The sequence below is a fragment of the Phocoena sinus genome, chromosome X, assembly GCF_008692025.1.
Source record: "Phocoena sinus isolate mPhoSin1 chromosome X, mPhoSin1.pri, whole genome shotgun sequence".
NCBI classification, from domain to species: Eukaryota; Metazoa; Chordata; class Mammalia; order Artiodactyla; family Phocoenidae; genus Phocoena; species Phocoena sinus.
Window position 1 is genome coordinate 13,704,707 of NC_045784.1, and position 23,512 is coordinate 13,728,218.

General features: G+C 43.9%; 1 protein-coding gene across 11 annotated transcripts in view; it reads right to left on the reverse strand.

The window, feature by feature from the left end:
• CTPS2 (CTP synthase 2) overlaps window positions 1-23,512 on the reverse strand; it is a 109,104-nt gene that overhangs the window by 66,872 nt on the left and 18,720 nt on the right. For all 11 annotated transcript variants that reach the window (XR_004348088.1, XR_004348089.1, XM_032620059.1 and 8 more), the window contains 9 exons: window positions 19,148-19,264; window positions 18,787-18,870; window positions 17,863-17,943; window positions 14,523-14,674; window positions 10,477-10,609; window positions 8,149-8,237; window positions 6,931-7,025; window positions 4,890-4,952; window positions 4,740-4,783 (listed from right to left, as the gene is read on the reverse strand). Coding sequence is in view for 9 of the 11 variants with exons in the window: in XM_032620059.1 (XP_032475950.1) it covers window positions 4,740-4,783; window positions 4,890-4,952; window positions 6,931-7,025; window positions 8,149-8,237; window positions 10,477-10,609; window positions 14,523-14,674; window positions 17,863-17,943; window positions 18,787-18,870; window positions 19,148-19,264 (858 nt within the window). In the remaining 2 variants the exon portion in view is untranslated. The remainder of the gene's footprint in view (window positions 1-4,739; window positions 4,784-4,889; window positions 4,953-6,930; window positions 7,026-8,148; window positions 8,238-10,476; window positions 10,610-14,522; window positions 14,675-17,862; window positions 17,944-18,786; window positions 18,871-19,147; window positions 19,265-23,512) is intronic.

Below are 23,512 nucleotides of genomic sequence, written 5' to 3' on the forward strand. Positions count from 1 at the left end.
ACCAGGAAGAGAAGGGTGACTCTAAATCTCTAGAAACTCTTCTCAATGGAGAAGGCAGGGACTTAAATCCACATAACAAACTCACCCTTGTTTACTCTGCTTTGCCTTGAAAACCTCCCATAAAGACCTCCACCCCCAACATCCTCTTTTCTTCTCTGTAGCTGGAGACGGTACTTAAGATGGTGGCTTGGGCCATTTCTGGGAGTTACTCAGAAACTCTGTATACTCCTGGGTATACAGGAGGTATCCATGTTATTAAGCTTCTGTTTGTTTTTCCCTTGTTATTCCTTTATTACAGGGGGTCTCAGCCAAGAATCTAGAAGAGTAGAGGAAAATTATTTTTCTCCCCCACACCCATGAAACAGATTTTAGCTGCAAATATACCCTATAGGAGGCTCCTGGTTTCCAAAGCTATTTACTTTTTTAGCGAGAAGGGCCAGAATGGCCATTACCCACTGTAAGTCATTGTTATTTGCTCAAGGTTAAGGGATTCCCCAGGCTTCCTGGTGTCTGCTCCCTGGTGATTCTATTACCTTAGTCTTCTCCTTCAATAAGACTTCTCCCCATCCTCATAAATGGTGGCTCTTAAGGCTATTTTTCTCCAACAAACTGAATGCAGGACATAAAGATGTTCAGTAGCAATTAGGTTTTATTGTTCTCATCTCACTTATGAGTACAGAAACTATCAAAATGTAAAACGCACAATTCCTCTGACTTCGCAATTCCCCTTCTAGGAATTTATCCCATAGAAGTGTGTATGTGTCGCTATGAGAACATATGTACACATACTAGTTTGCAGCAATGATTTAAAGCAGCAAATAATGGATACAACCTAAATATTCATCAATATGAGACTGTTTAAATAAAGAATGATGTGTAGAGCAAGGCAAGCACGTAGAAGATCCCTGTGCACTGATGTGGAGTGATGAGTACAAAAAGCAAGGAGGATACTTCCCTGGCCGCACAGTGGTTAAGAATCCACCTGCCAATGCAGGGGACACGGCTTCGAGCCCTGGTCCGGGAAGATCCCCCATGCCGAGGAGCAACTAAGCCCGTGCGCCACAACTACTGAGCCTGCGCTCTAGAGCCTGCGAGCCACAACTACTGAGCCTGCACGCCTAGAGCCTGTGCTCCGCAACAAGAGAAGCCACCACAATGAGAACCCCGCACACCACAACGAAAAGTAGTCCCTGCTCACCGCAACTAGAGAATGCCCGCACGCAGCAACAAAGACCCAACGTAGCCAAAAATAAATAAATAAAATAAATAAATTTATTTTTAGAAATAAAGCAAGGGGAACGATGTCTCAAGCATGGTAGCATATGTATTTTTTTAAAGGAACATATGTCCATATATGTTTGTAGGTAGGCATTTGTACACATACACACACACAATCTTTGGAAGAATAACAAAAGAAATGGATGAAGGTAGTCACCTCTGGGTAAGGGAACTGAGGTAAGGTAGGGGCACATGAGAGGCAGTTTCATACCTTTTCTGTAGGGCTTAAGTTTTTTATCCTGTGTATAAATGTCTTAAAAATATGCAAACACACACACAAAGAGTAAAGTATAGTCATCAACGAATTAACCTTGCCAAAGCTATCTAACAGTGGCACCTACTGGTAAAATCACTTCCTATCCCAAAGTATTCTCTAAAAGAAAACCCAAGGTTCACCTGGCACAGCCATTTCAGCCATTAGTCAGGACATATATTTCTGTTAAAGCCTTGTAAGGAACTCTTTACTTGTATTAAGTCTTCTGAGCATAAGACTTAAAAGTGTCATCTGGCTGGGAAGTTACAATTCATTATAGTCTCAATGGCAAGCTATAAAAATAAGTGAAGTGGACTTCCCTGGTGATGCAGTGGTTAAAAATCCGCCTGCCAATGCAGGGGACACGGGGTTCGAGCCCTGGTCCAGGAAGATCCCACATGCCACAGAGTAACTAAGCCCGTGCACCCTAACTACTGAGCCTGCGCTCTAGAGCCTGTGAGCCACAACTACTGAGCCCACGAGCCACAACTACTGAAGCCCGGACGCCTAGAGCCCATGCTCTGCAACAAGAGAAGCCACTGCAATGAGAAGCCCGCGCACCGCAACCAAGAGTAGTCCCCGCTCACCGCAACGAGAGGAAGCCCGCGTGCAGCAACAAAGACCCAATGCAGCCAAAAATAAACAAATAAATAAATAAATTTATTTAAAAAAAAAATGAGTGAAGAATATCTCTATATCCTTCCACGGAGTGATCTCTACTCCAGCATACAGAGTTAAGTGAAAAAAGCAAGGCAGAAAAAATGGGCAGAGTATGCTGTCATTTATCTAAGAAGGGGAGGAGGTTACAAGCAGACATACAGGTTTACTTATATTTTAAAAATGGAAAGATACCCCATTTAAAAAAATGAATTAATGGTTGCCATAGGGAAGGAAGGGACCATGATGGAGGGGAGAGAACAGAACTAGATTTCTCTGAATCAGTGCTTCTCAACGGGGGGCTATTCCACCTCTGTCCCCAGGGAGGTAGTTTTAGTGTCACAACTGGGGTTTGGGAGAAGTGTACTACTGACATCTAGTGGGTAGACGCCAAGGATGCTGCTGAACATCCTACAATGAACAGGACAATCATCTGGCTCCAAATGTCAATAGTACAAATTATATATCTAATAAGGACCTTGTATATAGATTATATAAAAAACTCCTACAACTTAATAATAAAATGACAAATAACCCAAATCAAAAGTGGGCGAAGGATCTGAATAGACAGTTCTCCAAAGATGATATACAAATGGCCAATACGCATACGAGAAGATGTTCGACATCCTCAGACATCAAGGAAATGTGAAGCAAAGCCACAGTGAGCCACAACTTCACACACACTAGAATGGCTACACGGTTGACCCTTGAACAATGCAGGGCTTAGGGGCACTGACCCCCGAGTAGTCAAAAATTCGAATATAACTTTACACTTGGCCCTCTGTATCTGCAGTCCCATACCCGTGAATTCAACCTACATGGATCATGTAGTACTGTAGTATGCATTTATTGAAAAAACAACAACAACAACAACGTATATGTGGACCCATGCAGTTCAAATCCATGTTGTTCAAGAGTCAACTGTAATCAAAAAGACAAGTGTTGAGGATATGAAGGAATTGGAACCCTCACACACTGCTGGTGGCAATGTAAAATGCTGCAGCCACTCTGGAAAACGGTCTGGCAGTTCCTCAAAGAATTAAACATACAGTCACCATATGACCCACAATTCCACTCCTAGGTATAGACCCAAGTGAAACAAAAACATATGTCCATACAAAAACTTGTACACAAATATTCATAGCAGTATTACTCATAGTAGCCAAAAAGTAGAAACAGCAAATGTCCATCAAAGGATGAATGGATAAGAAACAAAGTACTGATACATGCTACAACATAGACAGACCTTGACAATGTTATGCTAAATGAAAGAAGCCAGTCACAAAAGGCCACATATTGTATGATTCCATTTACAGTTGACCAACACAGGTTTGAACTGAGCAGGTCCACTTAGACATGCCTTTCTTTCCATAGTAAATAGTACTACATGGTCCATGGTTGGTTGAAGCCGTAGATGCGGAACCACATATACAGAGGAACGCATATACGGAGAGGCGACTAGGAGTTAAAGGCAGATTTTTGATTGCGTGGAGGGTCAGCCCCTGACCCCTGCATTATTCAAAGGTCAACTGTATATGAAATGGCCAGAATAGGCAAATATAGAGAGACAGAAAACAGATTAATGGTTGCCTAGAGCTAGAAGGATAGGCGGCTTGGGGTTGTCAGCTAAAGGGTGTGGAATTTCTTTTTGGAATAATCAAAATGGTCCAAAACTGACGGTGGTGATGGTTGCAGAGATCTGTGAATGTGCTAAGTCACTGCATTATACACTTTCGATGGTTCAATTTTATGGTATGTGAATTATACCTCAATAAACTGTTAATAAAAAAACCAGTCACAATGGTGAGGTGTACACTCTGATAGAGGTGTTACAAGGTTCAGAAGGCAGAGGCCAGGAAACAAAGGAGGTCAGAAAAGGCTTCCCGGGATGAATAGGAAGTTGTCAGTAATCAGGTTTGGTTTATTTTTGTAATTAAATTCTTCATCAGTTTTATTGAGATTCCAGGGGTAAGGAGGTTGCAGGACGCGGACATCTCAGGTGTAGGGAATCTCAGGATACATCTAAAAAACTCATTCAGATAGTCCAACTGTAAAACCCCAAGTGCAGGAGAGAGGGGGATGCCATGGGATAAGTTAGCAGAGCAGCAGGTGACAGAGCACGATGGCCTTCACTCCCAGCCAAATTCTTGGACTGAATGTTTTACAGGAAACGGAATCGGTGAAAGATGAGAAGCAGCAGAAGAACAGATGGGGATGGGTCTAGAGACAGGACAGCCCGTGTGTTTACATCAGCCGTGAGCGACTGTCGTCACAGTCAACTCAACCCTTTCCTAAACATTCAGCTTGAAAACTATTGCAAAGAGAAGCCAATCTAGGACTGTGTCTTCCTTCAAGGCACAACCGACAAGATGGACAATTGATAACAAAGCGGTTTGATATAAACTAATAACAATAAGAGGAATAAGAAAAATCATATATAATTAAAATGTCCTGATGTCAGAATGAAAAAAATAGTAATAATAACCCCTCATGAGTTTATGCCGAGCCAGAACCAAAACAATGACCTAACCCAGAAAGTTAAGCCACTTACCACAGGAACATGGGCATTTGGCTCAAATTCTGTGGAGTCAGCATCTGAAGATAAAGAAATGAGTTCAGCAACTCACCAACACTGCTGAAAAATACTTCAAGCAATAAGAATGCTTTTTACTAAGAGCTTATTAGAAAATCTCAGACTTACCTTTCAAGTTAAGGCAGTTTCTCGCAAATTCTATCACTGCCAGTTGCATCCCAAGGCAAACTCCTATTTTAAAAGGCACATATATAAAGCAAATGAACGTTATTTTGTACTGCTTCGTATTTTCTGTTCATTTATTTGCTGTCTATCTCCTCCATCTAGAATGTAGGCTCCAAAAAAGAAAGTTTGCTGCTGTAGCCTCTGCCCTCAGAACATGTGTGGCAGGGGCAGGGAAAGGACTGGACAACCCAAACTTGAGGAGGAATAAATGCAAGGTCAGAAAAGGGCAGGAAAGGAGAAGGCAAGGTCCAAAAGGCAAATCTGCCTCCCTGCAAATGTGTCTCTAGATCGAGGCACACTTGTGGGCTGCAGGGCTGCCCCAAAGCGCCCGACTCCTTCAGAGAATGTCTAACAACACCTCAATTCAAGAGGGAGTCTCCGTGGGCTGGGACCTCACAACCCCTCTTCTCAAGGTAGATTCACGGCCTTAAATGCGGGCTCTGGTTGCGGGCAGCCCCCGGCTGGCCAGCAGGCTGGGATCCAAGGAAGACCTACAGGCGGGCAGGGGAGCAGGAGGTCTGTGCCCAGCTGCTGAGCCCAGAACAGCCCTAAACCTCACTGCAGGGCAACAGCAGCAGCTGGTGGAGCTGGTACCTCCCCCGCAGGCTGGAGCGCGACGGAGAGGCCAAATGGAACTGAACAAAGAGCTCAGTAAGGAGAAAAGGGGACCTGCGTAGGCCCAGGCCTGTTGCCACAGGGATGTGCCCCTCGCCGATGGCCACATTCACTGCGGCCCATCGATTCTCTCCAATAAACAAATGCCAAGGAGCATTCCAGATGCTTTTATAGATATATTGAAGGTACACAGGGGCTCAAAGGAGAGAGCAATCAATATACCAGGCACGCCAGAACAAAAGTCAATAAGCATGAAACAGCTGAGTGCTTTGGGGGCACTTTAGAAAGTTCCATAAGGCTAGGACATAAAGAGACGGTGTGTTAAAGAGAAATTTAAAGAGCTGCAAACTATTCTACACAGTGAAAATTATCTGAAGAACGCTAACCACATTTAGACAGAAACTAAACAAGATTACTTCAAAAGAAAACAGTGGCCCAGATGAGCTTAGATGGATAAAACAAAGCAAGGTATCAAGGTAACTACTCCTGGCTTCTCTTTTGAAAATGGATCCCAAGTGGAGAGCGTCTAGGAAGCTAATCAAAGAACAGGCGAGGGGGAAAATGAACAGTCTGCTGTTATTAAGTAAAGAGTACCAAAGCTGGTCCACTTGGTTCATAAACCCACCAGCCCATGCAAGCACAGCATGAAACATGGCCTCTCCCCACTCCCTCTTCCGCCTGGATCCCCAGCTGCAGGGCTGCCTTTATCCCATCAGTGTTCCATTTCATCTGGTTTCACTGCTCCAGAAGCCATGCTTTGCAATTTGAACAAACACATTGAAAAGACCCAGCTCTACTAAATCTTAACAGAGCTGTCCCTGTATCGTTGGACGGTCTTTCTGTATTATCTTTTCTAGAAGGAGCATATAAATTTCAATTTAAGCTTTTTTTTCTGATGAGAAATAACATTGTGGCATTCTGTTGAGATGTTTGCTTGAAGTGGTGAAAGGTGGAATCGGAGAAGGGCAGGTATGAACAGAGGTTCCTCCCAGCCTCTTGCTACACAACCGGAACAGTGGTAAGTTCTCCTGGGCTGGCAAATGTTTTTGGTCAAGGGCCAGAGAGTAGAGATTTTAGGCCTTGCAGGCTGTAGGGTCTCCAACTCTGCTACTGTATCGCAAAAACAGCCACAGACAATATGTAAACCAACTGGTATGGCTGTGTTCCAATAAAACTTTATTTACAAAAATGCTGCAAACCAGGTAAGGCTTGCAGAATAGTTTCCAGACCCTGTAGCAAACTATTTGGCACCTGAATATTCAAATTCAAGATCACACTTTTCACATTAACAAACTCTATTACGTGTTGCCCTACTAGGTGTCAAAAATCTAAAAGACTCATAGTTAGGATTCATAAACATCAGTTTTACCCAGAAAAGGAATCTTCCTTGACCGTGCCCAAGAAATCGCCTGGAGTTTTCCCAACGTTCCTCTGATTCCGAAGCCTCCCGGCACAAGAACACCACTGCAAGCAACACAAGAGGAGGGGAAATTTGACATTATTTTTATTTGTAAAACTCTTGTTTTCAGCCATTCATGCTTATTGATCCCAAATCCGACACTTGGCACAGCTGCTAGAGAATACGCTTGGAGTCTATTTTCAGAACTGATTACATGATTTCACATCCTGAACTTTCTTCTTGAAATCCTCCCAGTGTTATAAAGAAGTTGCAACAATTTCTCACAACTGACCTTGATATGTATTTTCTGATAGGTCTTTGCAGCACGTGAGCATAGTGACTGAGCAGCTCGGTTCAATTAAAAATGCCACTGAAAGAATTATCTGAATAAAAATAGGTTAAGGTTCTTTTAAAAGTACTTTTATACAAATGTTAAGACCTCTGGGGCTTCGCTGGTGGCGCAGTGGTTAAGAATCCGCCTGCCAATGCAGGGGACACAGGTTCGATCCCTGGTCTGGGAAGATCCCACACACTGCGGAGCAACTAAGCCCGTGCACCACAACTACTGAAGCCCGCGTGCCTAGAGCCCGTGCTCTGCAACAAGAGAAGCCACCGCAATGAGAAGCCCGCGCACGACAACAAAGTAGCCCCCGCTCACCATACCTAGAGAAAGCCCATGTGCAGCAACAAAGACCCAACACAGCCAAAAATAAATACATTTTTTTAAAAAAACAAAAACACAAGAGCTCAACAGAAAAACCCAAGGGCCATGCTACCCTCACAACACAATGCCACCCCCAAAATTTTTATTGATTACTTACAAAATAAAACCTAAAATCAAAGGATGTGGAAAAGAAAATAAAACCAAGAGAGGAGGGAGGATTGTCATTCTTGCACTTTAACTTTGTATATGTAAGGTCCATCTCTGCATCTTTCAGTAGCATCAGCTCACTTTCCCACCAATACGGTATCGTCATCCTCCCCAGAATAAAACCATCTCCACTGCACGTGCCACTAACATTGACACGGCACGTTTCAAAGTAAATGCAGCGTGAAAGCAGCACAACCATCCAGAATCACCACAAGCACTCCAAACTACACTTCAAAACGCACAAAAATTAGTAATTGGGGTAAATCGAATCATGGAAAAAATCACAACGGCGTTCTCCTAACTGGCGTGGTACTTACTCAGCTTTGCAGAGTTTCTGCCAAGCTTCGTGGAATTTCACAGGGTCCTCAGTTTCGGTAGTCTGCTCCAGATCAATGGAGTCTATATACTAAAAACAGGCAACAAGCTAAAGGAACATTTCAGAAAAACAAAAACTGGAAAATACTAGAGCCATCTGATACTGACACAATTATTCGATGACTACTTATTATGCAAACACTGTACTGGTTACTTAGCATAGAAAAGCACCATCTCTGTCTTGTGGCTCTTACAATCTTTCAGGCAGGTTATGAAACCAAATAAACAGGCATCCACATCACAAGGAGGTAATGGCTACGATGGGCAAAGAAGAGAACGCTGCGGAAGGAACCGGGAGCCGCAGCTGATACGTATGCGGACTGGAGACAAGAAGGGCAAGAGCGCCTTCAGGGAAGTCCTCTGGGAAGGGGATGTCCAAGAAGCTAAGCCCTCGAGGATGAGTGGACGCAAGCCGAGCGCACGTGTGCAGTTGGGGGGCAAGTGGGAAGGGGTGTGGGGGGTGGGGGAGGGCTGTGAAGGAGCAGCTTCAAAAAACAGAAAGACAAAAAACAGACAAAAACCAGAAAGTGGTGACCACTCTGGGGACCTCAAAAGAAGCTCCATCCGGTGAGAGAAGTTTATACTTGAAGCCACTGAAAAATCTGAAGGAACAGAGAGCGATTTCAGAAAAATCACTCTGGCTCAGTGAAGGAAAGGGAGGGAAAAATGAAAAGCAGTCAGGAAATTACTGCAAAAGCCGGGCGAGATAAACACAGCACAAGCCCATGACTCAAACAGTACTTAGGAGAAGCCACCGTCAATGAATTCTATTACGTGAAAAACACGTACAACAATTCCTATGTACATAACAGTCCCTATATGTCTATATTATTTTAGAATTTCTGTTGTAAAAATTACTATCTGAATATATCTTAAGATACAAAATTTTACTTTATAAAATTAGTATTATAACAGATTTTCTATTTTCTTTTTTCTACGAGGGACTGGCGGACTAGGAAGGAAGAGGAAGAACAGGAAGGGAACGATTCCTTGGAAAGTCAAAAATAAAAAGTGATTAGAGAGGAAGCTACAAACAGGTGAGAGAAAACTGGATAGGTCCTAAGCTGAAAGTTACTAAATTTCTTGAACATATAAGTGTATCTTTTGGCTCATTATATTAAGGTTTTACCATTTAAATCAAGATAATAAGGCCTCCCTAAACTGTGATATACCCAGAGAGAATAACATTAAATATAAACATTTACATAGGGAGAGAAAACTCTAGAAAGATATGCATCAAACTGGGAACGACAGGTACATCAAGAGAAGTGGGATTTCACTGAGGAAGAATCTTCCACTTTCTGCATTTTACATTATGCTTTGCTTAAATTTTCTATACTGAGCATATACTACTTCTGTATCTAACAAAGAATATACTCAAGCTATATATAACTCCACCTCTGCTATCCCATAATACTGTTTGAAAAACAAACCATCACTGTTTGCCAGATATCAGTCCTCCGAGTTAGAAAGGGAAATGTATATAAATATGGCATTTAAAAACTCTGGGTTCAATTCCCACACTAAAGGGGAAAAAAAGTTCTATTATTTTCTCATTAGACAAACACAAAATAGTTAAATGAGCATGAAGTATATATGTCCCTGAATGTGCAAAGCATAATTTCAAAAACTGTGCCTTAAACCTGTATGCAGAAAAAAAGTTAACAGACTGAAATCCTTGGAAATGCCTGCTTACAAGGTTGGCCCTTGTCTGGCACCTGGAAACTTGGATTTGGGGAGGGTTCCCACCATTCCCAAGAACCAGTAAGAGTGGCTCAGTGTGCCTACAGTGTTTGAAGAAACAACATGATTTAAGTTGAACACCTGCTTTCCTCCTGGGAGTCTGAGATTTTGACACTCAGGAGGCTGAGGGCATCTGTGTGACCAGCCCCCAGTAAAAACCCTGGGCGCTGAGTCTCTAATGAGCTTCCCTGGTAGATGGCACGTCGCCTGTGTTGTTGTAGCTCGCTGCTGGGGGATTTAAGCACGTCCTCTGTGACTCCACTGGAGGAGGGCTGTTGGAAGCTTACACCTGGTTTCCCCCAGACTTCATCCCATGTGCCTTTTCCTTTGCTGATTTTGCTCTGCATCCTATCACTGAAATAAGTCATAATCGTGAGTACAGCTGTATGCTGAGTCCTCTGCATCTGCCCGGTGAATCATTAACCCTGGAGGTGGACTTGGGGATCCTTGAACACAACCTGCCTCTCTGCAACACGGGATTTCACGATGAATGCCTGAAACATGCAGAAGACCAGGTGGGGGCTCACCATCAGATTCAACTTGTGGTTGATGGCCAACGCTGAGTGTTCCAGGGCTTTGAACACGGAGGCATAGCAGTCCCTGAGCTTGGTGTATTTGCCAACCAGGGCTATGGAACACGTTTTCTGTAACCTTTCATACCTGGGAAGGAAAACAAGCTTAAAGGTTATATGCATGTAACATCATATCACAAGCATAATGACAGCCACTGTTCTTATCCTGAGGCACTTTTTAAAACCTGAGGAGCAGATGTGCCTTGAACTTGGTGTACTTGACTCAAATTCCCCACCCCACCCCCAAAGAATAACAATCTGTACCCCAAGAGATTTGAAAATCATGAGAAAGCCCAACATTGGCTTACATAAGCAGGCAAAGATATAAATCTGAGGAGAGTATATCAGAGAAAAAGTTAAAAGCATTAAAAATAAAAAAGCTCTCCCCAGGCTTCCCTGGTGGCAGTGGTTAAGAATCCGCCTGCCAATGCAGGGGACACGGGTTCGAGCCCTGGTCCGGGAAGATCCCACATGTCGCGGAGCAACAAAGCCTGTGTGTTACAACTGAGCCTGTTCCCTAGAGCCCACAAGCCATAACTACTGAGCCCACGTGCCACAACTACTGAAGCCCACGCGCCTAGAGCCCATGGTCCGCAACAAGAGAAGCCACTGCAATGAGAAGCCTATGCACCGCAATGTAGAGTAGCCCCCGCTCACCGCAACTAGAGAAAGCCTGCGCACAGCAACAAAGACCCCAATGCAACCAAAAATAAATAATAAAAAAAAAGTTCTCCCCATCTCATAAACATGAACTGTCCTGAAATTCATTTATAAGGTGACACTGTATAAGAAAATGCATTCTCAGTGTCAACAAGAGACATTCCAATATTAACTTTGTAAGGTGATACCATATAAGAAAATGCATTCAAAGTGTCTACATTAAAAATTGTTACATTCCCAGCTGGCCCACAAACGCCAGGTTATTTGTGGCATTCCTGAAGAATGGTGCTGAGAGGACTATTTAAAACACTATAAGCCATTTAGATCATTTTTATGAGAAAATTCCATTCTACATGAGACACTCAATCACATTTTACCATTAGAGACATAATCTTTACCGTCGCTTTCGTCAGGAGATCTGTTCAAGGAACATGAAAAATGCCTGGTCTGGTACTAAGTATGCAGGAATGTCACTTGGGGCTGAAGATCTTTTAGGGCTTTGAAGCAAACTGTTCCCCAAACACCTTAGAACAAAAATGTTACCGGGATGAGGAATATTCCTCCTTTATAACAACATCTGCAAAGAGTGAAAGAGAAGCCTGATGGAAACAGGCTGGGAGGAGAAAAAGGCACGAGGGGCTAAGAAGTCAAAACTGGCAGCAGAGCTGACTTTCTAGGAAGGTGACTGAAGAACGTGAGAGAAAGATGCTAAACCTCTAACTTACCAGTTAATTTTATGTCGCTGTGGAGACTGCCTGCCTGTGCTTCGCCCCAGCTCTAGGGAAAGGACTCAGGTAACAAAGCAAGTTGGTATCAAGCCAAGATTCCAAGACGATGTGCGGTCGGGGGGCACATCCTGTCCCTCCGGGGAGGGACGCAGGGCTGCAGTCAGCATGGCCAGTCCCTCCTTGCACCCCCTCTCCTTCCACTCACTCGTTGCTGGTCTTCCCGGCGTGGGGTGGGAGGGAGTGGGGGAGAGGGGAGGCCACTGGGTCAGTCCAGCCGCCATCCAGGGAGGTATACTGAGCCCACGCCCCTGTGCTCTCTTTCCCTCTTGGCCCTGCAGGCTGGGCTCATGGAGCACTGCCCGGACCAGCCAAACACCTCCCTCCCCTCGTGCTCTCCATTCGGCCATCAACTGGGTGTGACACAGCAGCTGACACTGCAGTCAGCTGGGCGGCTTTGTAGGCCCATCCCCCAGCAGGAAGGTTCCCAGGGAGGCAGGGTTGTCCCCACCTCAGGACCCAGGCAAGTTCTTCCACCCAGCTCAACCAGGGACCCCTGGCCTCTGGGCAGCACTGGACCTCCACGATCAACGCTGTCCCTTTGACCTCTGTGTGCCTCCTTGTATCTCTCTACAGGCTGTACTGAGGGGACAGGGCCTAAAGAATGGACACTTCACACTGCCATGACCAATGAACCAACATCACGGCCAACATGATGCAGAGGGACTGATGCTCAATATCCCCTTTGCTTGAATCCTGAACTGAATGGTGGCCCCAAAAAACTTATGTCCCCCAGAACCTATGAATGTGCCCATATCTGGAAAACAGGGTCTTTGCCGATGCAATTAAGTTAAGGATCTCCAGTTGAGATCATCCTGGATTAGAATGGACCCTAACTGCAAAGACAAGCATCCTTATAAAATAGAAAGGAAGAAGACACAAAGGAGAAGGACATGCGACAAGAGAGGCAGAGATTGGAGTGATGCGCCCACAAGCCAAGGAACACCAAGGAAGCTAGCCCCCAGAAGCCAGGAGAAATGCATGGAACATATTCTCCCTCAGAGTTCCAGAAGGAACCAACCCTGCTGACACCTTGATTTAGGTCTTCTAACCTCCACAACTGTGACAGAACAAATTTCTATTGGTTTAAGCCACCCATTTTGTGGTAACTTATTACAGCAGACACAGGAAACTAATACAAAAACCAAACCCTGGCTTTAAAAAGCACAGAGGCATAGAGTAAAATTTAGAACTATTTCCAACACGAAGAGTTAAAATATTAAAGTTTCTAGTGCTTAAAGAGGATCAACCCCAAGCTACTCAGAAAATTCCTACGAAGAGACTGATTCCTTAAGCATTCTGGAGGACAGGGGCTTAGTTGTATCACCAGTCACGGGGGCACCTAAGTTCAGAAAATGTGCTTTGTTCGTGATTCTTCTTGCCCCAGAAATTCTAAAACGCTTTTAAAATTTTAAAGTGAAAGGGCAAAATAACTTTCAATCTACTGGTCATCTACCAAAGGTCAGTGCTTTTGTCATCATCAAATCATTTAAATTATTGTTACCGACATCAGTAACCAACAGTGCCTGATGTGATGTTAAGGCCTGGTGTATTTTCTCTCATAAGTGTCACAACGTGGTACCAGTATCCCCCCAGTTATATATGGATGGGAGAATAAGCCCAGAGAGGTTAAGTAATCTACCCAAACTCAAAAACAGCTAGTGAAAGGAGAAGCTGGGCTCTGAATCTATGGTGCCTGACACCAGAGCTTACGTTTTTTCATTGAGATGTAACTGACATACATTACATTAGTTCCAGATGTACAACCTAATGATTCAATATATTTATATATTACGAAATGATGACCGCAATATTCTAGTTAACATCTATCACCGCGCACAGTTACAAATTTTTTTGTGTGATAAGAACTTTTAAGATCTACTCCTTAGCAACACCAAAGCCTTCATTCGCAACTACTGCGTCTACTGCCTCTACTTCAGCTGCAGGAGAAGTCAAGCAGCCGGGACTTTATGGAGTCACGCCTCAGCAACATTTAGTAAAAGAAAACAGGTGATGGGGATTTAATCTGTATATGACATCAAATTAGACAAACCTTGCTGAAATTAATATGACTGTCTTAAAGCTAAAACCTAACAGGGGTTTTTAATGCCGATACTGATAGTTAACTGCAGGATAGAACAACAATGCCATAGGCAAAACTTCCCATTCAGAAGGATTTTCTTTAAGAAATGTTAGCCAAATCTTAAAAATAAGCAAAACAAAACAAAACAAAGCCTGTAGCATTTTAAACTGTTTAAAACATTCAGAAACGAAATAATAAACCAATAAATAAATGCTTCCAAAAGTTTTTTAAAATGCTGGAATCCAAATGCCTTCAATTCACTTTGCTTTAGTAGAGCAAAATCAAAGGCCCCAGAAATCTTCAGCGTACAGCAAAACACCCTAACAATATGCTAGAGCTTTAGACGTTTCCAGAACCAAACATACCCATGTGGAAAGTGGAACGCTACATAGTTACCTTTCAAGGTACACCTCAGTGCTACCCCCAAACCTAAGAATTATGAAAACTTACATTAGTAATTCCTTTCACAGTACCTGTCAGCCATATTTTTCCACTTGAAAAGCAAATTGCTTGCAGAATCCCCAATAGGCAGATCCAATCTCTCTTTGAAATATTTAACGATGCCTTGTTCCTCCAAAAGCACAGGTACTCGGTAGGTGGAAGAAACATCGTGGATACATATAACCTGATCAATGATGATAAAACACCATATTTAATGGAACAACTCAAGTATGCCACAAAAATGAATGTAGGAATGAGGTAAAACTCAAGAGAGATAGCAGTTTATTTTTACTGACGGAAGAAAACCAAGAACACAGCAACCTAAACAGGAGTCAGAATTAACACAAGGTGACTTGGATCTAATTACAAAACACTTTGAAGTCATTATTCTACATCTGGAACCATGGATGTTATGGTAGAATATATATATTTTTTTCCCTATATACACATTCTTTGTTCGTAGTTCCTGGCACAGGGCTTCAAAAACATTCAAAATTTCCTGAGTTATAGGGGTAACTTTGTTAAGTTAATGAGGTGATGCAGGGTGGCCCCTAGATGACTTCAGGATGGGAGCTGGTCACCAGAAAAACCAAGCAGGTCATTAGAAGGCTGGAACTTTCAGCCACCTGACCTCCACGGAGGGGACAGGGGCTAGAGACTGAGTTCAATCAGGTGACCAATGATTCACTCCATCATGCCTACGTAATGAAACTCCAATCAAAAGGCTGAACATCAGGACTCAGGGGAGCATCCTCGCCGGTGAATTTACAGATGTACTGGGAAGGGGGTGCACCCTGACTCCACAGGGATAAAAGTTCTTGTGTCTGGGACTCTCCTAGACCTTGCCCTATGTGTCTCTTCATCTGGCTCTTCACCTGCACCCTTTACAATTAAACAGTAATCATAAATATAGCACTTTCGGAGGTGTGAGTCATTCTAGAGAATTATCAAACTTGAGGTGGTCATGGGAAGCTTCAACTTTGTAGTCAGCCCGGCAGAAGTGTGGGTGGCTTGGGACAACAGAAACCTGCGGCGAGTGTCTGAAGTGCACGGCAGTCTTATAAAGACCTGCGGAGTCTGATGCTCACTCCAGGTGGTTAGTGTCTGAGTTGAACTGCAGGAACCCCAGGGGGTGTCAGAGACTTGGTATTGGAACATGAATGCTTTATGTCAGTATCCAAGACACATGGCCCAAGGCACCATCTTCTAAGCCTAGGTTAAGGCAGTAGCAATGAATACATACACCTTGTCTTCTAAGTGTGGGTATGAAGTTTGTTTGTTCACTCATTTGTTGTTGCTGCTGCCTCTTTTAAGTGCCAGGTGGTGTGGTTGTTTTTCACACCCTAACGAGCTTTCACCACCCTCTCAGGTACATGCAAAGGGCCACTGGCAGGCATTTAAGGATCTGCCACATCCTAAATAAATGCCAAGAAATGTTCTGCCAACTCTATGTGTTCGGTCTTTCCCAATCCATAGCTATCCAACCAAGGGTTCCTAAGCTGTTTGGACATGGACAACTTGATACTTAAGACTATTGTGTCTCATCCATGCATTCCCTGATACAATTCAAAGTGCCAAGATGTCACTGATATGACGCTCCATCCCAATTATTAATTAAAATTATTGATAAATCTCTGGACAGCCACAACTCCCACAAGTGGAAGGCATGAGGTGTGGAGCTATTTACTCATTTATCCTCCAAGCCAGAGACATTTTTTCAAATATCATGGTAACAGAGAACATCACAGAGACACCTGTGACTTTCTATTTCCTCCTCAGCAATCCAGGTGAGAAGAGCTCTAAACGCAAGTTCACCAAGAACTAAGAAATGGGAGAATTAACTCATATGAGAAAAAGCAATGTGCTGACAGATGTAGAAAACAAACTTATGGTTACTGGGTGGGGGGGGGAGTAATGGGGGGGATATTGGAAGATTGGGATTGACATATACACACTACCGTATATAAAATATAGATAACTAATAAGAACCTACTGTATAGCACAGGGCACTCCATACTCTGTCATGACCTATATGGGAAAAGAATCTAAAAAAGAGTAGATAGATATATGTATATGTATAGCCGATTCACTTTGCTGTACAGCAGAAACTAACACAACATTGTAAATCAACTATACTCCAATAAAAATTTTTTTTAAAAAAAAGCAGTGTGCTAAAAAATGGCTAATAGACTAGCCTGTGGACTGATGAGATAGAACATGCTTCAGAATCTATACTTATAAAGAAAATAAACTCAAGAATTCCCTGGCGGTCCAGTGGTTAGGACTCGGCACTTTCACTGCCGTGACCCAGGTTCAATCTCTGGTCGGGGAACTAAGATCCCACAAGCCATGTGGCATGGCCAAAAAAAAAAGAAAAGAAAAGAGACTCCATACGGTTGAAAGTTTGGACTGTATCATCTGTTCGCAGAGCTCTCAGCAACCCAACTCTAAAAGCTGTATCCTTCTACTTCGGAAACCAGGTTAAATGTGTGTGATACCCACACCAAGTACTATTTACAAAAAACAACGGAACAAAACCAAAATGGCTTGACAACACACAGATATAGGAGAGTGCTTTAAACCTGCTATCACATTTTTCAAAGGAATGCAGACTTGTGCACTGACCCTGAAGCATCAGGCAGTGAATACATCAGCCTGCCTCCTGAGACTCAGAAATCTGATTAGGTGGTTTTTAGGCTTCAGAGAACCCCGAGCTAATCTGAAGAAAACAAAAGGTTTCCGACAAACCTCGCCCTTTTCCTGAGCACACGTCATATCACTTTTTAAACTCCAATCCCTTGTGCCTGAGCCTTATGGCAAACAAGAGACAGAGATAAGCAGATGAAAGAGAAAAGAAAAGCCGGCTCTTGGATATCCAGGTGGAAAGTCCTGCAGAACAGAGGACCTGAACCCACGTCACAGTGGTTTTCGTAGCAGTGAACTGAGCTGAGGTCACAGATGTAATCAGAAGTGATAGTGTGAATGTCACCGTAATGTGTGGTTTGGGGTGAGTTAAGCTGTAACAAGTACAAAAGAGAAATCAAAGTAAAAGCCGTAAGTGTCCTGGAAAGACAAGATAAAGAGACGATAAGCAGGCTTCAAATGGTTCTCTCTCTAGAGGTTGGACTGCGAGTTAAAAAAAACCACCCACCTGGTTTTGTACCTACAATTAAAACTTAAGGAGTGAAACACACAATCTATTTCAGGAGTCTCAAGACTGTTCACTTAAGGGCAAGGGAGCCGTAGTTGCATATGAGTCCCCCAGATCTTTTATAAATGTTGTGAAAAGTAATACGATAACTTAAGAGGTGTGAAATGCTGGCATCAGCAGAAGTGCCTGCAAGGCATTCAAATCTGAAGAGCAGCACTAACCTGTTCAGGGTTCACGTGACAAAACATAGAAATCTTTTCCTTCACAGCCATTTCGATGGGCGTTGAACTTCGGCAGACAATCTGTCAAAGTCGATTACGCACGGGGTTAGCAGACAGGAATTGGGCTGTTCACACCGCCACTGATTTTCAGGAGGACGCTACATTAATTTTGCTCCAGAAGATTTGACCGAGTGGGCATTTCTCCAACCTGGGCGTTCCACTGGGCTACTAGAAATCGGTCTGAGCACTAATATAAGCAAGTGTAACCAAACTCAACACAAATCCACCGGTAGGAAATGTCAAGGCATTTCTAGCGAACAGACTCGAGGCTCACATATGTTACTTCTTTAAAACTACAAGAATAGAGCCAGACCAAGGGTTGGCAAACTTTTCGCTAAAGGGCCAGATGGTAAAAGCTTTAGGCTTTGCAGGTCGTGCAGCTCCTGCCCTGACTCCTCACGGTACCGCCATGAGCAAAGGTAGCCAGAGATAAATGTGGACAACTTCCTTTACAGGAGGCAGGTCTGCAGGCCCTTACTTGCCAGCCTCTGATCTAGACTACTGGCAATAACTGGATTACTGCTATAAATAAGAGCAGGGATAGCCCCACCTAGCAGGCTCATAGGAAAATCTCCCAGGTCCCACCTCCTTCTAAGGGACCCAGGGACCACACAGATGACAGGACATTGCACTTGCCCAGATGTCAGTGTGGCCAATCAAATGAGGACCTGGAGAAGAAGAGATGGCCAATTTAGAAATGCGTGAAGCGACACTTGAGGATGAGGGAATAAGCCTTCCCCAGCTCCCAGATACAAAAAGCTCAGTCATAGAAACCATTTAAGAGCTAGGAAGGACTTAGATGATGTTATAGTTTAAGAAATGGAGGTCCTATTCCAAGAAACTTACCCACTCTCTTTAACTCACCAGATCGGGAGACAGGCCTAACCCCCTCAACGCACGGACACTGTTTTGTGTGGGTTTGGTTTTCTGTTCTCCAGTAGCACTGGGCTGAAAAGAAATGGGTCACTGTCAGTACACTGGACATCTAGCTCTTCTGGATAATGAATGGCTTCCTGGTTTAAAATTTGGAATAGGGGGCTTCCCTGGCAGTCCAGTGGTTGACTCTGCACTTTCACTGCAGGGGGCGCAGGTTCAATCCCTGGTCAGGGAACTAAGATCCCACATGCCACACGATGCGGCCAAAACAAAAAGAAAGTGGAATAAACAGAGTATCATAGGAAGACCTACAGGAGTTGCTGACTACACACTTATCTGGAAAGCTCACCTGTGGGACAAGGCTAACATGGATATTACAGAAATTCTCTCTTTTTGCTTTAAACTGGAATTGTCTGAACGCTTCCACAAATGGCATTCCTTCAATGTCTCCAATGGTGCCACCCAGCTGGGAATGGAAAAAAAAGACACAAGAGATCAGATAGCTTCCGTGGTACACAGACTAACACAACAATTCTTAATACACTAAGCGTGAGAACTGAAGTCCCCCCAAAATGGGGATCACTAATAGGCTGTCAACGCTTCACCTCATCAAGACTGAAAAAAAATTTTTTTAAAGAAAAGGAGTGGGACTTCCCTGGTGGCACAGTGGTTAAGAATCTGCCTGCCAAGGCAGGGGACACAGGTTCGAGCCCTGCTCTGGGAAGATCCCACATGCCACGGAGCAACTAAGCCCGTGTGCCACAACTACCGAGCCTGTGCTCTAGAGCCCACGAGTCACAACCACTGAAGCCCGCGTGCCTAGAGCCCGTGCTCCGCAACAAGAGAAGCCACCGCAATGAGAAGCCCGCGCACCGCAATGAAGAGTAGCCCCGCTCGCCCCAACTAGGGAAAAGCCCGCGTGCAGCAACGAAGACCCAACGCAGCCAAAAATAAATAAATAAATAATTTTTTTTTAAAAAAAGGGTTTGTTTAAAAAAAAAAAAGAGCACTTTAAGAAAAGAGAAGGGAATTCCTAAGCAGATTAAAAGATCCAGAATATACACCACAGAGGAGTGAGATCAGTTAGTTTCTACCAGTGGTCCCATTGGAAGGGAGAATTGAAATCCGGTGACAATATGAGAAAAGGGAGAGCCATCTGGTTCTGCCCAGTGTGAAACAGTTAGCATTCTCCCTCTCTCTGTCTCTCTCTGTCTGTGTCTCTCTCTCTCTCTCTCTCTCTCTCTCTCTCTCTCTCTCTCTTCATGAACACACATACACAAACAAACACACATACACACACACACACACACACACACACACCTGTATGCAGCTCAACAGTCTCCTTGTAATGGTGGTACTACCAGAATTAAATCACTTGTACTAAAACATGCTGTCTCTCTGAAAGAAGTAGTACCAAAAGCCCCGAGAATATTCCTGACAGTGTAATCCTTTGACAAATGTTAACTTAATTTACATTGTACTTCCAATAATGTTACTTAAGCATTTTACTTTAGACAAGGATAAAATTTCACCTTAACGCATTCATCCTCACCATATTTAAATACTTAAAGATTATCACCCAGATTTTTAAATTAATTCTTTAGCATTTGAGCATCTACTATGGGCTCAACACTTTAAAGGAGCTGCTGGGAAGAACTTAAGACAACCTGCTCCTGAGCAGCTCGGAGTTTAGCGAGGAGAATAAGGCAGAGCTAAAGAACAATAAAGCAAGAGCAAAACTTGAGCACGAAGTGGAATAATCGGGATGCTGAGGAGGAAGAGATCATGGTGGGCCCAGGCCCAGGATTCACCACCTTTCCTGGCTTCAGCTACTCGACTAGGTCCAAAATCTACTTGCAGCCCGGACCTCTCCTCCCAGTGCCGCTGGGCTTTGAAGCCAACGTGCCCGTGACATCTTGGATGGATCAGTAAGTATTCAAACGTACCATGGCCCAAACTGAACCCCTGGTCCCCACAGCCCTGGGCCTGTTTGTCTGGGGGCTTCTCCCTCATCTCAGCAACAGCATCTCCTACCACTAACGGGTTCAAGCTAGAGGTCTGGAAATCATCCTCCATTCCCGCCTTTTCCTTACCCAACCCTGTCCAGTGAGCTGTACCTCCAAAACATTCTTGAAAATCTCTCCACTGCTATTTCCACCACTACCACCCTAGACGCCCAAGCCAACACCATCTTTTGCAGGGATTATGGCAATCGTCTACGCCTGCGGTGGCTAAGATGGCCTACTGTCTATTTTCACACATGAAGCTATACTGGCACACGGCCACGCCCACCCACACGTCACCTAAGGCTGCTTGGGCACTGCAATGGCAGAGTGGAGTAGCTGTGACAGAGACTCCCTGACCTGCAAAACCAAACATATTTACTATCTGGCCCTTTACAGAAAAAGTTGGCTGCCCCCAATTTTAATGGCCTCCCAGCTTCCACCCTCTCCTGTCCTACCAACCGTCTGTCATACAGCAGCAGAGTGACCTTTTAAAACTCAGAATACATCTCTCCCATGCTTATAACCTTCAGCAGCTCTCTGCTTGACTAAAAATAAAATCTAAACTCCTTTAGGCAGCCAACAAAAGGCCCTACATGATCTGACCCTGAAACATATCTCTAATCTCATCTCATGCCCCACTCCCACCTGCCCCCTTCCCATCCCCCTACTCCCCCAGCCTCCACCTCTGTGCTCCAGCCCCACTGGCCTTTTAGGTCCTCACATGGGTTACGGTCTTCCTTCCTGCCCCTTAGGCCCTCCTACCCACCTTCATCATCTACACCTTACTTCCATTTTATCCTTCAGCCCGGGGAGCTGTGTCCCCCCCAGAGAGCCCAACCCTGACCACCCACCTAAAGCACCCTGTCTCTCCCCTTCCTAGTAACACAGCACAAGGTGCCATTATTTTATTTGAGTCCTTATCTCCTGTCTCTCTACCCCACTGGGCTGTAAGGCCCATGAGGGCAGGAACTTGCCTGCCGTATCTCCAGCACAAATCCAGAGCCCTGCACACAGCACTGGGAGTTTAGGTTAGTGGTCAGGACAGGACAGAACGGTCTTGAAATTCAATATAAGCCCTAGGTCACAGCGTTCTAGTACCTGTTACCATAATTACAACAGAATCAAACTAAGAAGTCTGAGGATTTCATTGCTACAGAAGAAATTATTCTTTACTAACTTTAACTAAGATAACAAAACATAATTAAAATTCAATTCTCCTGGCTATGGAACAGATAGAAATGTATGATCATTCTGTAAATGAATGACAAACTTAATTATGAAAATCCAAGAAATAAAACATGAAATCAGGAAACTGGCAGGGGGTGAGGGGTGTAAGTGCTCACTAACTATCATACACCAGAATCCAATGGGGGGGAAAATATGTAGGAAAAAAAGAGGTCTGCACTTAAACTAAACCATAAGGACGCATTTTCTGGGTTTTGATGGGGGCTATTCTGGGAGTAAGCAGGGAATCCGGAAAAGGAAGCAAAAGCTTTAAACGTTACCTGCTTCCACCCCCACTGCACCCTCTCTGCCAATTTGGAAAGTCCCATTTCTCCTCTGGTTCACCATTATCGTCATTGTGATCAGAAACTTTCAGTGTTATTCCTAGAGTAGCCCTAAGTTAATTCCTTCCTCGCACAACAGGGAAAATATCACCCATAACAACATGTTAAGATCTATCCAGGGCTTCCCTGGTGGCGCAGTGGTTGAGAATCTGCCTGCTAATGCAGGGGGCACGGGTTCGAGCCCTGGTCTGGGAAGATCCCACATGCCGCGGAGCAACTGGGCCCGTGAGCCACAACTGCTGAGCCTGCGCGTCTGGAGCTCATGCTCCGCAACAAGAGGCCGCAACAGTGAGAGGCCCGCGCACCGCGATGAAGAGTGGCCCCCGCTTGCCACACCTAGAGGAAGCCCTCACACAGAAACGAAGACGCAACACAGCCAACATAAATAAATAAATAAATTTATAAAAAAAAAAAAAAAAAAAAGATCTATCCAAACCAAAGCTGAAGCAGCAAACAAATTTATGGGATGTGCAATGTCCATTTTGCCTTTAAGGAAAGGAATCTTCTCTGAAAGTTGCTGAGAGAGTAAATCTTAAAAGTTCTCATCACAAGAAAAAAAAACTTTGTAACTATGTGAGATGATGGATGTTGACGAAATTTATGATGCTCATCAATTCACAATATAGGGACTTCCCTGGTGGCAGTGGTTAAGAATCCACCTGCTAGACACTATAAAACTCTTAGAGGAAAACACAGGCAGAAGATTCTATGACATAAATCACAGCAAGATCCTTTTTGACCCACCTCCTAGAGAAATGGAAATAAAAACAGAAATGAACAAATGGGACCTAATGAAATTTCAAAGCTTTGGCACAGCAAAGGAAACCATAAACAAGAGGAAAAGACAACCCTCAGAATAGGAGGAGATATTTGCAAATGAAGCAACTGACAAAGGATTAATCTCCAAAATTTACAAGCAGCTCATGCAGCTCAATATCAAAAAAACAAACAACCCAATCCAAAAATGGGCAGAAGACCTAAATAGACATTTCTCCAAAGAAGATATACAGATTGCCAACAAACACATGAAAGAATGCTCAACATCATTAATCATTAGAGAAATGCAAATCAAAACTACAATGAGGTATCACCTCACACCAGTCAGAATGGCCATCATCAAAAAATCTACACATAATAAAT